The 14,116-nt window shown below is 46.8% G+C and overlaps 1 protein-coding gene across 1 annotated transcript in view; it reads left to right on the top strand.

Annotated features, from left to right (window-relative positions):
* The window catches only part of LOC308327679 (metallophosphoesterase MPPED2), an 80,041-nt gene extending 66,728 nt beyond the window's left edge, over positions 1–13,313 (top strand). The window contains exons 5-7 of the mRNA XM_080781204.1: positions 7,989–8,104; positions 8,916–9,029; positions 12,954–13,313. Coding sequence (XP_080637330.1) covers positions 7,989–8,104; positions 8,916–9,029; positions 12,954–13,072 — 349 coding nt within the window. The 3' untranslated portion in view covers positions 13,073–13,313. The remainder of the gene's footprint in view (positions 1–7,988; positions 8,105–8,915; positions 9,030–12,953) is intronic.
* The last annotated feature ends 803 nt before the right edge of the window (positions 13,314–14,116 follow it).

Genomic DNA, 14,116 nt, shown 5'->3' with positions numbered 1-14,116 from the left:
TTCCACACCCCCACAGGGAGTTCCACACCCCCACAGGGAGTGCAGTGTTCCACACCCCCACAGGGAGTGCCACACAGTGCAGTGTTCCACACCCCCACAGGGAGTGCAGTGTTCCACACCCCCACAGGGAGTGCAGTGTTCCACACCCCCACAGGGAGTTCCACACCCCCACAGGGAGTGCAGTGTTCCACACCCCCACAGGGAGTTCCACACCCCCACAGGGAGTGCAGTGTTCCACACCCCCACAGGGAGTGCAGTGTTCCACACCCCCACAGGGAGTTCCACACCCCCACAGGGAGTGCAGTGTTCCACACCCCCACAGGGAGTGCAGTGTTCCACACCCCCACAGGGAGTTCCACACCCCCACAGGGAGTGCAGTGTTCCACACCCCCACAGGGAGTTCCACACCCCCACAGGGAGTGCAGTGTTCCACACCCCCACAGGGAGTTCCACACCCCCACAGGGAGTGCAGTGTTCCACACCCCCACAGGGAGTTCCACACCCCCACAGGGAGTGCAGTGTTCCACACCCCCACAGGGAGTTCCACACCCCCACAGGGAGTGCAGTGTTCCACACCCCCACAGGGAGTTCCACACCCCCACAGGGAGTGCAGTGTTCCACACCCCCACAGGGAGTTCCACACCCCCACAGGGAGTGCAGTGTTCCACACCCCCACAGGGAGTTCCACACCCCCACAGGGAGTGCAGTGTTCCACACCCCCACAGGGAGTTCCACACCCCCACAGGGAGTGCAGTGTTCCACACCCCCACAGGGAGTTCCACACCCCCACAGGGAGTGCAGTGTTCCACACCCCCACAGGGAGTTCCACACCCCCACAGGGAGTGCAGTGTTCCACACCCCCACAGGGAGTTCCACACCCCCACAGGGAGTGCAGTGTTCCACACCCCCACAGGGAGTTCCACACCCCCACAGGGAGTGCAGTGTTCCACACCCCCACAGGGAGTTCCACACCCCCACAGGGAGTGCAGTGTTCCACACCCCCACAGGGAGTTCCACACCCCCACAGGGAGTGCAGTGTTCCACACCCCCACAGGGAGTTCCACACCCCCACAGGGAGTGCAGTGTTCCACACCCCCACAGGGAGTGCAGTGTTCCACACCCCCACAGGGAGTGCAGTGTTCCACACCCCCACAGGGAGTGCAGTGTTCCACACCCCCACATAGTGCAGTGCTCGGATAGCCGGTTGTCGACCAGAACCAGCACAGAAGTCTGATCACCCCTATATCTCCATATATGGAGCTGGCCTGTTCTGACATCATTCTGACATCTGCATTGACTCCATATTTGGGCATGCCTGACATATATGGGCATAAAATGGACGCAAGCATAATAACTCGGTGGGGCATCCATTTCCAACTTGCATCGTTCCAAGTAGGCCACCGCTCTGGTTTTACTCATAAACACCTCTTCACATAGGCCTGGAAATGGATTACTCGTAACTATTGCTTTAAACTGCATAGCTATCGACAGTACAGTTATTGTGTGCATAACCCTGGTAAAGAATGTCAGCCTTCCCCCCCGTGGGAGGGTAGGGAGTGAGTTGAGTACTGTCTTCTCTCTATCTCTCACCTACTCAGTGTCTCTCTGTGGATCTCTCCCTACTACTAGCTCCCTTTCTCTGTGTTCTCTGCTATCCCTGGCAGTCTGGAGGCGGAGTACAGTACAGTACAGGCGTATGGTTGAGGCAGAGTACAGGCGTATGGTTGCCTGCTGTGTTGGTATGTCCAGGAACTCCTTCGGTGCCAAATACAGTAGTGTGTGTGGGGGGGGGGGTTGTAAGGGGCTGTGTTCAGGGGCTACTCATGTTCAGAAAAAAAGCATAAATTCAGCTTTTCTTTCATAGAAATGTAAACGTGTACAATAAACGACAGTCACACAAGTAACGCAGATTTGTTGCAATGTCCTGTGGTGTACGTGTGCTGCTGATATCACAGGCAGTTAGGTGTACCTGAGATCTCGCTTCTTTTCACATGACTAAAGCCTACACACCCAAACTCTGGAGCCTGACGTATTTGCTCTGTGAGATTGTTGAACATATTCAGTAGTCGTGTTTCATGAGATTCGTGTTTCATAAAATACCAACATGTCTGGATACGTATGTGTGTTTATTCACCTGCATTTTGTGTATCGTACCAGTATGTTATGAGTTCTGCTGTTTTCTGTCAGGTTCATGGGGTTTAGTTGACTCCATGTGCTGCTGCTCTGTGGATAGAACATGTCGTTGCACAGCCGTCGTTGAAGGGAAGGCTGGCCTCTACTTGTATTTACTAAACAGTCTGGCCTTCTCGCCTGGCTACCAGTGTAGGGTAAATAAAGGTGCTGGTGTTGCTGCTGCTCGGTCAGGTACAGGGCAACGGAAGCTTGGTCACAATTCTTAGGTCAGAAAGCTATACGGTCAGCACTCAGCAGTCTCATCAGTGAGATGCTGGATTAAGTAATAATAATAATAATGGATTGCATTTTTATAGTGCTTTTCTAGGCACTACGTGCTTACTCAAAGCGCTTTACAATGGTCCATTCATTCATACCTTGGGAGGGGAAGAGGCGAACAGTCAACGCCAGCATCCTCGCTTCCCACATACACACACCAATGGTGGCAACCACTGGAGGCAAGGTAGGGTTCAGTGCCTTGCCCAAGAACACTTTTAAGTGCCTCAGTGTTAAACTTAGCTCCCTGACAAATTTCTGGCGAAATGAAAACATGTGATTTTACCATTGTTTTGTGTGACTGACCATCAGCTGACCTAGCCAGCTAGCTGCCTTGTAATTCATCCAGTCATGTGGTATGTATGGCATCAGAAATCGTCATTGTCTGACCAAGCTTATGATAAATCTGCACTTTGTTTGGACCCATCACACAACCTGCCGTGCAATATGTGCAGCTTACTTCATTGGCAACTTCATTGGCGACTGTGGCTCAGGAGGTTGAGCAGGTCGTCCAATCATCCATGGGTTGGCGGTTCGAATCCCGGCTCCTCCTGTCTACATGTCTAAGTGTCCTTGGGCAAGACACTGAACCCCAAATTGCTCCCGATGTGCTGGTTGGTACCTTGCATGGCTTCTGCCGCAATCGGTGTATGAATGGGTGAATGTAATGCACAATCTATGTAAAGCGCCTTGGATAAAGGCGCTATATAAATGCACCATTTACCATTTTATATAAATGCACCATTTATTGTCACTATTTAGTGTTCATATCCAATCTCAACTCAAAGGCAAAATTACTTTAAAAAGTATTTTGTAAAGTATTACAAACTCACTCAGTCTGTGAGGAAGGCTGTTGATGGACTAAAGGAGATGGAACCTTTTGTCTATATAATATAATATAGTATAAGGTCAGCGGAGAAGCTGTAGTGCTAGCGAGCGAGTGGCTAGAAGACCTTTTCTAAACAATAGCCAGTGCATAATTGCAGTGTAAAAGGGGCTAAAAAGATCCATTAAGCGTCGTAGGCATTAGGTTAAACGGAGCTCTTAGAGAAAATTAAATGTTTTGTTGAGGGCGAGCGGGTTGAGGAGCTCGGGGAGCCCGAACAGTGACCCTGATAGAGAGAATGAGGAATGGAGAGAGAGCTCCTTTAGGGGATGTGGGCGGTGGGAGTGAGTGTGCGCGAGAGAGAGAGAGAGAGGGGAGATGGGTTAAGAGCCGTGTCAGGCCCGGCGAGACTCGGCGGCGTCCTAATGATGTCCACGGGTCTAATTGAATATTGACGTTTGCGCTGCGTGTGCAAAAGGGCTAAATGGGTTCCGCTCCCCGTCTGACTCACCTCTATGCCCGCCGCTGACGCTGGTGTAGCGCCAGAAAACATCATGGCCGACCAGAGTGTAGCGCAGACTCGACCCGTTTGATTCCCGCGGGGGATCGTTATAGCTCGCTGTTACCATGGCTACCGCCCGCCCGGCGCCTTTTAGTCTTTGGTGTTCACAGTGCGAGGTGATGTGTGTGTGTGTGTGTGTGTGTGTGTGTGTGTGTGTGTGTGTGTGTGCTTGTTGCCATGCGTTTGTGATTTGTGTGTGTGTGTGTGTGTGTGTGTGTGTGTGTGTCGTGTTGGTGTGCAACTGTGTGCGTGTTTTTAGTCATTGTTAAAAATGTATGCATGCCTTTGCTTGAAGCCAGGACCTCCGTCCGGACACCTCCATTATGTTATTTTGGATTCTGAAATGGTTTCTTAAGTCCCGCAAATACAGTATTTGTCACCATTGGGGGGGGGGGGGGGGGGGGGGGGGGTAAAATAGTACAGTGCAGATGCTGTGTGCATGAAGATTCTCCCCACTTTCACTCAAGCTATCTGTCTTTCACTTTCTGTCGCTGTTTTTCTTTTCTTCTCTCTCCGACTCCCTCCTCTCAGTTTCTCTTTCCTTTGCTTTCTCACATTCTTTCCTCTCTCTCTCTCTCTCTCTCTCTCTCTCTCTCTCTCTCTCTCTCTCTCTCTCTCTCTCTCTCTCTCTCTCTCTCTCTCTCTCTCTCTCTCTCTCTCTCTCTCTCTCTCTGTCAGTCTCAGCCCCCTCTCTTCTGTTCCATAATTCCTCCTCTCTTCTTCTCTCCTCTCCTCTATTTCTGGCCTTCTCACCGCAGAGCCCCTCGTTGCGTCCCCCTTGTTGCCACGGTGACATTCTCCAGATGGAGAGAGTCAGACAGATACTCTGGGCTCACAGTGTCACCTGATGACATGAAGCAAGCACAGGATGCGCCGCACACACATTCATTTAAGCATTTTCATTAACCCATTTTGACCTGAGATCAGATTAAAATAAAAAAATGTTTGTGTTTGAAAAAGACAGTTTTCTGAAAAAGCTATGTATTCTATGTCAGTCGTTCTTCGATTTCTTTTAAAATAGCAGACCTACAAGCTCATAGCGCGCCACTCGGTGGCGCGCTATGAGCTTGTAGATCTGCTATTTTTCAATAGCTAAAGCACAACATAATGCTAACACCCGCCCAAAATGGGTTAATTCAATTATAGACAAACACGTACAGTACATGCACACAAGTAAAAAGAAATATATATATACCCAAAACATCAATTCATTTGCAAATGTTCATATAAATCTACCACCTGCCTACACGTGACTATGCACACATACCGTATAACTCTCAAATATAATCACATTTGGACACATACTGTACAAGTGTACTGTACACACGCACACACTGACTGGTTTGCGTAAATGCAATCAAAAGTGTGCATGTCTCCTGACGAAGTCCTGCTGAACTTTAGCTCTTAGCTTAACTCTTAGCTGCTCTGGGAAGAAATGGCTATGCACTCTGATACAGACACGTACTTACAGATACCTATGTACTTAACGTCCGTCCATATGTAATGTACGTACGTATGCACACACATACACACACACACACACACACACACACACACATACATACACACTTGCGGCAGCACAGCATAATAGAAAGTGTCGCGTCAGTGCCGCACAGGAAACAGTCTCTCCTCTATGTGACTGGACTGTCATTAATCTCTATGGAGGATAACAGATGTACTCGTATGGAAGGTATATTTCATAGGGAGACAACCAACAATGGGGCCATTGTAGCAGCAGACCCAGCTTCCATCCGCCCACTCTCATTGGCTGGCACGGGAAAGCGCGGCTAATGTCAGGGGCTCGTGTTGCTGCGTTCAGACGAATGTGTTTTTATGCATCGTGGTACACGGAGAAACACGGAAGAGATCAACGGCAGGGGCTGTTTATTTGTTTCGTTACCAGAAACCACAATTTATTTCCCCCACCAAAGAACGGGGGAAATGAATGCATTCGGCCATTTGTCAAAGTGTGTTGCCATTACTCAAACCTAAGTAGAGAGAGCGATAGAGAGAGAGAGAATCGGAGGTCCTCCCCCAGACAAATAGTCCTGCCGCTCCTCCTGCGTGCAAACATGGCGTACGCCTGGTATCCAAACTAGGGCCCGCTTCGGCATGATTCAGTGCTTCCCCCGGGCTCTCCACGCCACTACGCTCCCATTCCGACCGAGGGGAGAAGTGGCGAGTCTTTCGCCGCTAATCCATTAGACTTCCATTAACTCCGATTTGTGTGATTAGTTCTAATTAATCAACCCGGGCTGCGGCCTTCGCCCCGCCCGCCCGCTCTTCACATTTAATTTTTAACCTCATCCCTCAGCTCTCCACTCAGCGAGAGAGCGAGAGCAAGGGAGCGAGTCAGCGAGCAAACGAATGAATGCACTCGCACGCTCTGAGAGCTGTGTGTGTGTGTGTGTGTGTGTGTGCGCGTGTGTGTGCGCGTGTGCGCACGCCTAACACCCAATAGTGCTCCAAGTTCCAACCCAAAGGTGTGAGACTTTATAAGCTTCAGTGTGTGATGCGAAGTGCAACCAAGTATGAATCAGGCGTTAGTCTAAATAAATGGATTGTACCCCTTTTCGCATGTTTTTTTTGTTTTGTGTGTGTGTGTGTGTGTGTGTGTGTGTGTGTGTGTGTGTGTGTGTGTGTGTGTGTGTGTGTGTGTGTGTGTGTGTGTGCGCGCCGGCTCTTGCTTAGCTCCAGCGTATTGATTGGTGCTGGAGCGTCCATCCATCCCTGTAACAAAGACTATTGATGTCTGAGGAGTCCTGATTTCCCCTTTGGTCAAATACCATGGACTGCACACACACGCATGGACACGAACACATGGACAGCGCACTGCACACACACACATGGACATGAACACATGGACAGCGCACTGCACACACACACGCATGGACATGAACACATGGACAGCGCACTGCACACACACACATGGACATGAACACATGGACAGCGCACTGCACACACACGCATGGACATTAACACATGGACATGAACACATGGACAGCGCACACACACGCATGGACATGGACAGCGCACTGCACACACACGCATACACTGCACATAATTACATACAGTATATATTTTTATTTGGTTTTTAACATTTTAAAGAACAAAACATTTGGTTTCCCCACACCTTCCTCCCCCAGCATAAATACAAATACATCATTGTCCTCTTTGTGCACTGCATATTCCAACTGTAATTACGATCTTCTGTCGCTGTTTTCTCGGAAAAGTACGTTGCTGTCCGTCCGTGGTGTTGATCATCCATCCTAGGTTCAGATCTGTGACTTTTTTCACGGCATCGCGATTTAAATATTAACGTTTCTGGTGAAAGATAAACATTGTGTGTGTGCTAATGCTAACATCAGCCGTTTCTGCGGTGGCAGTTAACTTGTTTAAGTAACCAAAAGGCAAGCCATATGTATATTGTCCAAAAACAGTGTATAGAACAGAAGAAATCTTGGTAAACTGTCATTCTATATGGCCATTTGTTTTTTTGTTTTTTTTAGTTGAGTTTTTATTTCTCACAGCTTAGATACAGAGATGTTACAGGATGATAATCTGTCTTGCTTTAACGTGTTGTCAGCCTTCCACTGCCATTACCACTATTGTGATAAATGAAGCATCAATTTATCATCCAAACCTCGGCCCCCAAAAAAAAAGAAAAATCTTGTCCTGTCCTCCCCCACTCTCTCCATCTCTAACCTGTGCACGTTTCCTCTTATTTCTTCATCTACCCCCCCATCCGTCCATCCATCCATCCATTCATCCTTCTTTCATTGTCAGCTGCGTATGGGGGTTCTTTGTGTCTGCTAGCGTAGGACTTGAGATGGTGCCTGTCACCCGGCCGTTCACTGCAGTTTTCTACCCACTGCGCCAAAAGTGGCCCGTCTCCCGTCAATCACTCAGGCTCGCTATAGCTGTGTGTGTGTGTGTGTGTGTGTGTGTGTGTGTGTGTGTGTTTGTGTGTGAGTGAGTGAGACAGATAAATGTACACCAGATGATGACACAGGATGGGATTGCTCAGTGCTTGGGAATTCGTCTTTGCTTTTTAATCTGCGTGTGTGTAGTTTCAGTGGGTTTAATTTGATTAGCCTATAACTGATCCCTGTTCTAACATGATGTTGTCTACCCTCTCCTCTCCCGCTGTAGGACTCCGTGGTTTAACGGCTGGGGGTTCAACCTGCCACGGGGCCAGTCTCTGCTGGATAAATGGAACCAGGTCCCTGAAGGCATCGACATCCTCATGACCCACGGCCCTCCCCTGGGTGAGTGCAATTAACCAATCACAGCTCCCTCATCACCGTGCAAGATGGCTCCACCTGTCATCACCAAAAACCTCTATGAATATATTCCACACGATTTGAATTTATTGGCACACTGATAAAAGTGTGTGTGTGTGTGTGTGTGTGTGTGTGTGTGTGTGTGTGTGTGTGTGTGTGTGTGTGTGTGTGTGTGTGTGTGTGTGTGTGTGTGTGTGTGTGTGTGTGTGTGTGTGTGTGATAGAGAGAGTGTGTGTGTGTGTGTGTGTTAGCACAAATGTGTGTACAAGATTAGTACAGTATGTATGCGATTGTTTGAATGCATACTGTATGTTCATTGTTCATGTTTCTGTATTCTATTGATCTCAATGTGCAGCACTATAGCTCAGTCCCAAATATGATTCCTCATTCTGTGGGTGTGAGGGAGGGATCTCTGTATACGACTCCATGCCACGGTGAAATATTGTTTGGGTGAAGTTGTTTGTTTCTCGGCTACAAGCTGATTTAGTTTTCTTTAGTTGTTTCGCCCCAGTCGTTTCATTCTTCCTCCAGCCTTTTTTCTTGTGAGCTTCCCATCTGGCTTTATTGAGTGATTTCCTTCCCTGGCCTTCAGCTGCTGCTGCTGCTGCGCCCGTTTGATTACATGGAAACTCGATTTTGCACCAGTGTGACAGACGATTGGAGAGAGCAGGGCTGGGGGAAAGGACTGCTGTAGAGGGGAGGGGGAGAGTGAGAGAAATGATTTATTGTTTTGTTGTGTGTGTGTGTGTGTGTGTGTGTGTGTGTGTGTGTGTGTGCGTGTGCGTGTGCTGTGCAGGTTTCAGAGACTGGGTTCCTAAAGAGTTGCAGCGGGTCGGCTGTGTAGAGCTGCTTAACACAGTCCAGAAGAGAGTGCGACCGAAGCTCCATGCCTTTGGAGGCATACATGAAGGTACTGTTTGTAAAATATGAAGGTGGAGGTAATCAGAAGAATTGGCACCTGAGAACCCTTTTATTTTATTTTATATTTATTTTATGTTTACATTTTTTATATTTATTTTGCTATAATTTGCTGTAAAACCTGTGGCTATAGCCAGCCAGTCATTGAAGCATGAATTTAGGTCTGATAATGATGTAATATACAAGTCATGTATATAGTTTACATTATTATCGACCATTTTCCAAAGCGTCCATATTTGTTCTTTTTTTTTTTACATTTTGGAAAAAAAACATCCAATTTATCATTAACCCATTTACTGCTACCATTTATTGAGAAAGTAGGACCTAATTCATAATTTTTGAGTGGTGCAACCACTCCTACAATCAGCAATGTCCATGTACCTACCTGTGTGTGTACCTGTGCACATGAGCCTGAGTATGTTACTGATTTATACCAGTAGGGGGCGGCAGAAACAGAGGGAGGGTTAGTGCTGTGTAATGAGAGAGAGAGAGAGAGAGAGAGGGGGGGGGGGGTGGGGGGGGGAGAGAGAGAGGGGGGGGGGGGGAATTGCACCACTCAGTTCACACGTGTGTGATTTTTTTTAATTTGAAAAGCCACATTTTGCCTCAACCGGAAGTGGGCTTATCCCGGCCAGCTTTACGTCGCCAAGACAACCTTTGTTTACATGATCGGATCCATGCCGGTACACTATAGACCTCCACAACGTCGGCTCGTGCCGTCAAAGAAACGCTGTTTTGACCAAAAATGCCATCTGGGACAAGGAATACAAGGAGATACAGGCAATTGAAAGAAACGGATAGAATGGATTCTTATGGCGACGACGATCTAAGATGAACGATCCAGTGCTGTGCTAACAACACAGCTAGCTAACCGGCTAACGTAAGTAGCATTATGGCTCGATCGATCAAATGCACTATAAAGGGCTATAAAGGGCTACGGCAATGGCGGCAAGTGTTAATATCAAAATTAGGCTTCAATTGCCGAAGGGCTTCGGCAATGGCGGCAAGACGGTTAAGGTGCCCACAATGTTTAGGTGCCCCGCCCACTCTCTCTGTATCCCAGGTAGAGCCCTGGAGCTGAGCCCTGGGGGCTGAGACTCCTTAATGTGTCCACTTCAACATCTCAAGGTCCTGGGTTCATATACGGTTCAGGTCCTGTTAACGTGTCATCTCTCCTCTCTCGCATTCACCTTCCTCTCTCTCCTCTCTTCATGTCCCATAAGTAATATTAAAAAAAGATTGTAATTATATGGGAAAGCCCTGGCGACTGCACCACTGAGGCACAGACGTAATTGACTCATGATACACGTTCCAGTTCATCCACCCTTTGCTCTCTTATTCCCTGTCGTGCGCTCTCTGTCCTACCTTCTGAAAGCAGAAACGTCTGCCTATAGAAGATGGTGTAGCATTGACATAATACTAGGAAAGGCTGACTTTTTGTAGCAGTCATGCTTCCAAACAACATATTTCTTCAAAACTAACATAAGTATAACTGGGAAGGGAAGCCATGCCATCAGTAGACCGCAGCTCGTTTTCCAGTGTTTGACACAAAGGTTTCAAAAGTACAGATTATGTCCACTTGCCTAGTTTGTTGAAATGACTTTGGTCGACAACTATAAACTATTGCCGTGACCTTTGTTTTTGTGTTTTGAATAGCCAATCATTTTGTACCCATTTTTACTCTCCAATTTAGTCTTTATGCCAATTGATTCCTCTCTGCTGTGGTAGATTATTCAGAACTCACATCAGAGTCTTTAAGAAATAATCAAGGTAGAGAGTGGTCTGTCTGTACCCGCCCAGGGAGGAAGCACGTATGCAAGCCTCCTGAGACCTTTACATTTCTCTCTTTCATACACAATGACAGAGCAGAGAATACATTGGAGGTGTGGTCAGTGTCAGTGGACATGGTCAAACATGGGTCTTACTCTTATGTAAGAATAGGTCATCTGACAGACAACCAACTGGTGGAAGCCTTGCTTCCTATGTTTCCAACTCCAAGGCAGTGTAGTATTCTCATCTTCAAAATCCTATTACACCGACCGCACACTATAGTGTGTTGTCCCTGCTGTTGTACTGTATCCGCCCTACTCCTCCCACCCAACAGGTGCCACCCCAACCTGTAGGGAGGACCACCCCACCCTGTAGGGAGGACCACCCCACCCTGTAGGGAGGACCACCCCACCCTGTAGGGAGGACCACCCCACCCTGTAGGGAGGACATGCAGTGACAAAATATCAACCTCCACGCCCAGCTTCCCTCCCCCGACCACGGGCCAATTGGTGGGCAGATACTTTACCACTGCGCCACCCGAACCCCCATGTGACCCATTAGTTGAACTGGGTTACACCTTTTTGATAGTTTTACTTGTATGTTGTAAAATATGGAATAATGGCTCATGTAGCCTATACCAGATCTGTATGTTAATCCTACTAGTGTTCCAGAAGCGCTAGCATTAAGAACACTGTGCATCTTATCACTGACACCCCTCCAGGCTGATTGGCAAAAGCCTGGAATAAAGATTCAAAGGATATGTCAGTGATGTACTGTACTGTGATGTCATGTGGAAGTGTTGTCACAATTGGGAGAGACATTAACCACTTAATCCCCAGGCTCTTTTTTCCAGTATTGAAGACTGTCACCACGCACTGCTTTGGTTGAGTTGACATTATGTTGTAGCTGTGCCGACTAATTCGTATATATTTCTTCTTTATAATAATTGGACCCCAGTCGACGATTATTCAAGGCTTAATTGTTTATTTGACTGCCCTAGGGGGCACACTGTGCGCATCCCTACACAATTGTGTGTGCTTGTGTACTTCAGTGTACAAGTGATGCCACTCAGTTTGACTTTGCTTGTGGCAGGTCAGGATAGTCTGTTTGAAACCGATTAGTATTTAATCGGTTACTCTCCCATGCTTGTTCACTTTTCTCAGCTGGTGCAGTTGGAATACGTTTTATTTGTCACATCACAGGTTTACAACGGTGGGTGGAATTATTTTTCTTGCTCCATAAAAAAAGTGAGAGGAAAGGGATAGAAAACAGAACAGAACAAAAATTAATATTATTTATGTATTTATTAGAGTTAGGGAGGTATAGGTACATTATTCATCCCCAAGTGGAACTTGTGTTACAGCAGCTCTTATTATCAGACACAAACAAAGAAGAAAAAGGCATCTTTAAGAGACTGGGGGAGAGAGAGAGCACTCTCTGAACAGAGCGCTAGGACATTTGATTATCTTCATGGACAGATATGTCTCGTATTGTGTTAAGATACAGTATATATTTAATGTTGTATGTCTATAATGGAAGTCAAATGGGCTCATATCAGAAAGAAAACAAAAGGCTTGCCTTGTATGACCAAAACACCCGCTGTCTCTCCATATTGACATCTTGGATATGAATGATATGATGTCAGAGAGATGCACATGGCAGCCACACCGTTGTTAGACCCTGTCTTGTTTTGTAGTTTGTAGTTCAGAATAGGGGGATGGGGTCCGTTGATGCTAACGATTTAAAAGCGATGGATGTCTATGAAAAATGGAGGGCTGAAAGCGTAGGGGGAGAGACAGGAGGAGGGTTTATTACCCAGAGATGAAGATAAGCTTCATTGGTCACCAGATGAAGGCCAGTTTCCCACCACACTCCCCCTCCACCCATCAGTCCTGCTAAAGGTTTTTTTCATCCCCTTCCTGTGCCAAGTGTTAGAGCTGTCTTTCAACATGACAAAATTATTCGGTCGTTCCTTACAAAATGTTGTTTCTCCTCTTTCACTATCCATCCATCCATCTATCCGTCCTTCCACTTTGTGTGTGCCTGTTCATCTCTATTTGTCTACCAGGCGTTCTCTCTCTCTGTGTATGGTTGCCCTATTTGCTAACTGGCGTGTTTTGTTTTCTCTTCCCTGCTTACGCTCCAGGCTATGGTATCATGACGGACGGCTACACAACGTTCATCAACGCCTCGACGTGCACGGTCAGTTTCCAGCCCACAAACCCTCCCATCGTCTTTGACCTGCCCAACCCCATCAGCTCATGAAACTAGAGAACATCGCAGAAAACCCCGCTGTCATGTTGGGGAAGTTGCGGGGGTGGGGTGTGGTGTGGTGGGGTGGGGTGGCATGAGGGAAGCAGCCAGAAATAAACTACAGTTGCTGTTTTTGTTTTTTCTATAAATAAGTCAAAAGAAGAATTCTAAGTGTTTCTTTTGAGTAAAAAAAATGTAATAAAAAAGAATATTGGTCTTCTTTAAGCTGTCGTTGGGGTTGAGAATTATGTGGGTGTTGGATAATGAAGGGGGGAGTTTGGTGGGAGTGTGTGGGTGGGCTTCCGGGGTGTTGAGAGGGGGGGATTACGTGGTTAAACAATCTTGCTATTGATAAGATATTGGTCGGATCTGTAAGATAAACTAATGCTTTGTGAATTTGTATAATTTCTTTTTGTGTGTGTGTTGGCCGGACAAACGGATGCCATTGTTTGTTTTTTGTATCATCTGATTCTTTTTTTTTTAAATGCTCTCGTCAGTTCCTCTTTCTTATTGGCTGACAGGGACGCTGCCTTAAACTAGCTTTAATGTTTCTCAGCCGAAGCCCCGCTCTCTGCTAGCTCAGAGATAAATGTCCCCTCCTTATTTATTGCTTACTCATCCTTCCCCAGCGCAACACCTCCGCAATGTGCAGGGACAAAGAGCTATCACTGTCCAAATTCTAAAACCTCTACAAAAGCACCCTGTATTAAACATTTCCTTCTGGATTTCCGATTTAAATGAAGACGTAAAAAGAATTGGAGAAAATGTAATGTAAAAATATATATAAATATATATTCATGTTGTTAAACATCTGTACTAAAAGTCGTGTTGGGTGAAATGGAAGAAACATACTTTTAGGTGCATTTATTTTATTTTTTATTTTATTTGTGAATGCACCTCTATGGCAGACTTTGTCGCCACTCCCTTCAAATGCTCTTTGAACTTTTCTTTTAATGTATTGTTTTGTTTTTTGTATTTACTCCCCCCCCCATTAGGGTAGATTGTTAATCTTGGATGAGAGAGGATTTTATTTTTTACTTTTGTCAGAGGCTAAGT

This window comes from Protomyctophum bolini, assembly GCF_963924005.1.
Source record: "Protomyctophum bolini genome assembly, chromosome: 1".
Lineage (NCBI taxonomy): Eukaryota > Metazoa > Chordata > Actinopteri > Myctophiformes > Myctophidae > Protomyctophum > Protomyctophum bolini.
This window is presented reverse-complemented; position numbering and strand designations above follow the sequence as displayed.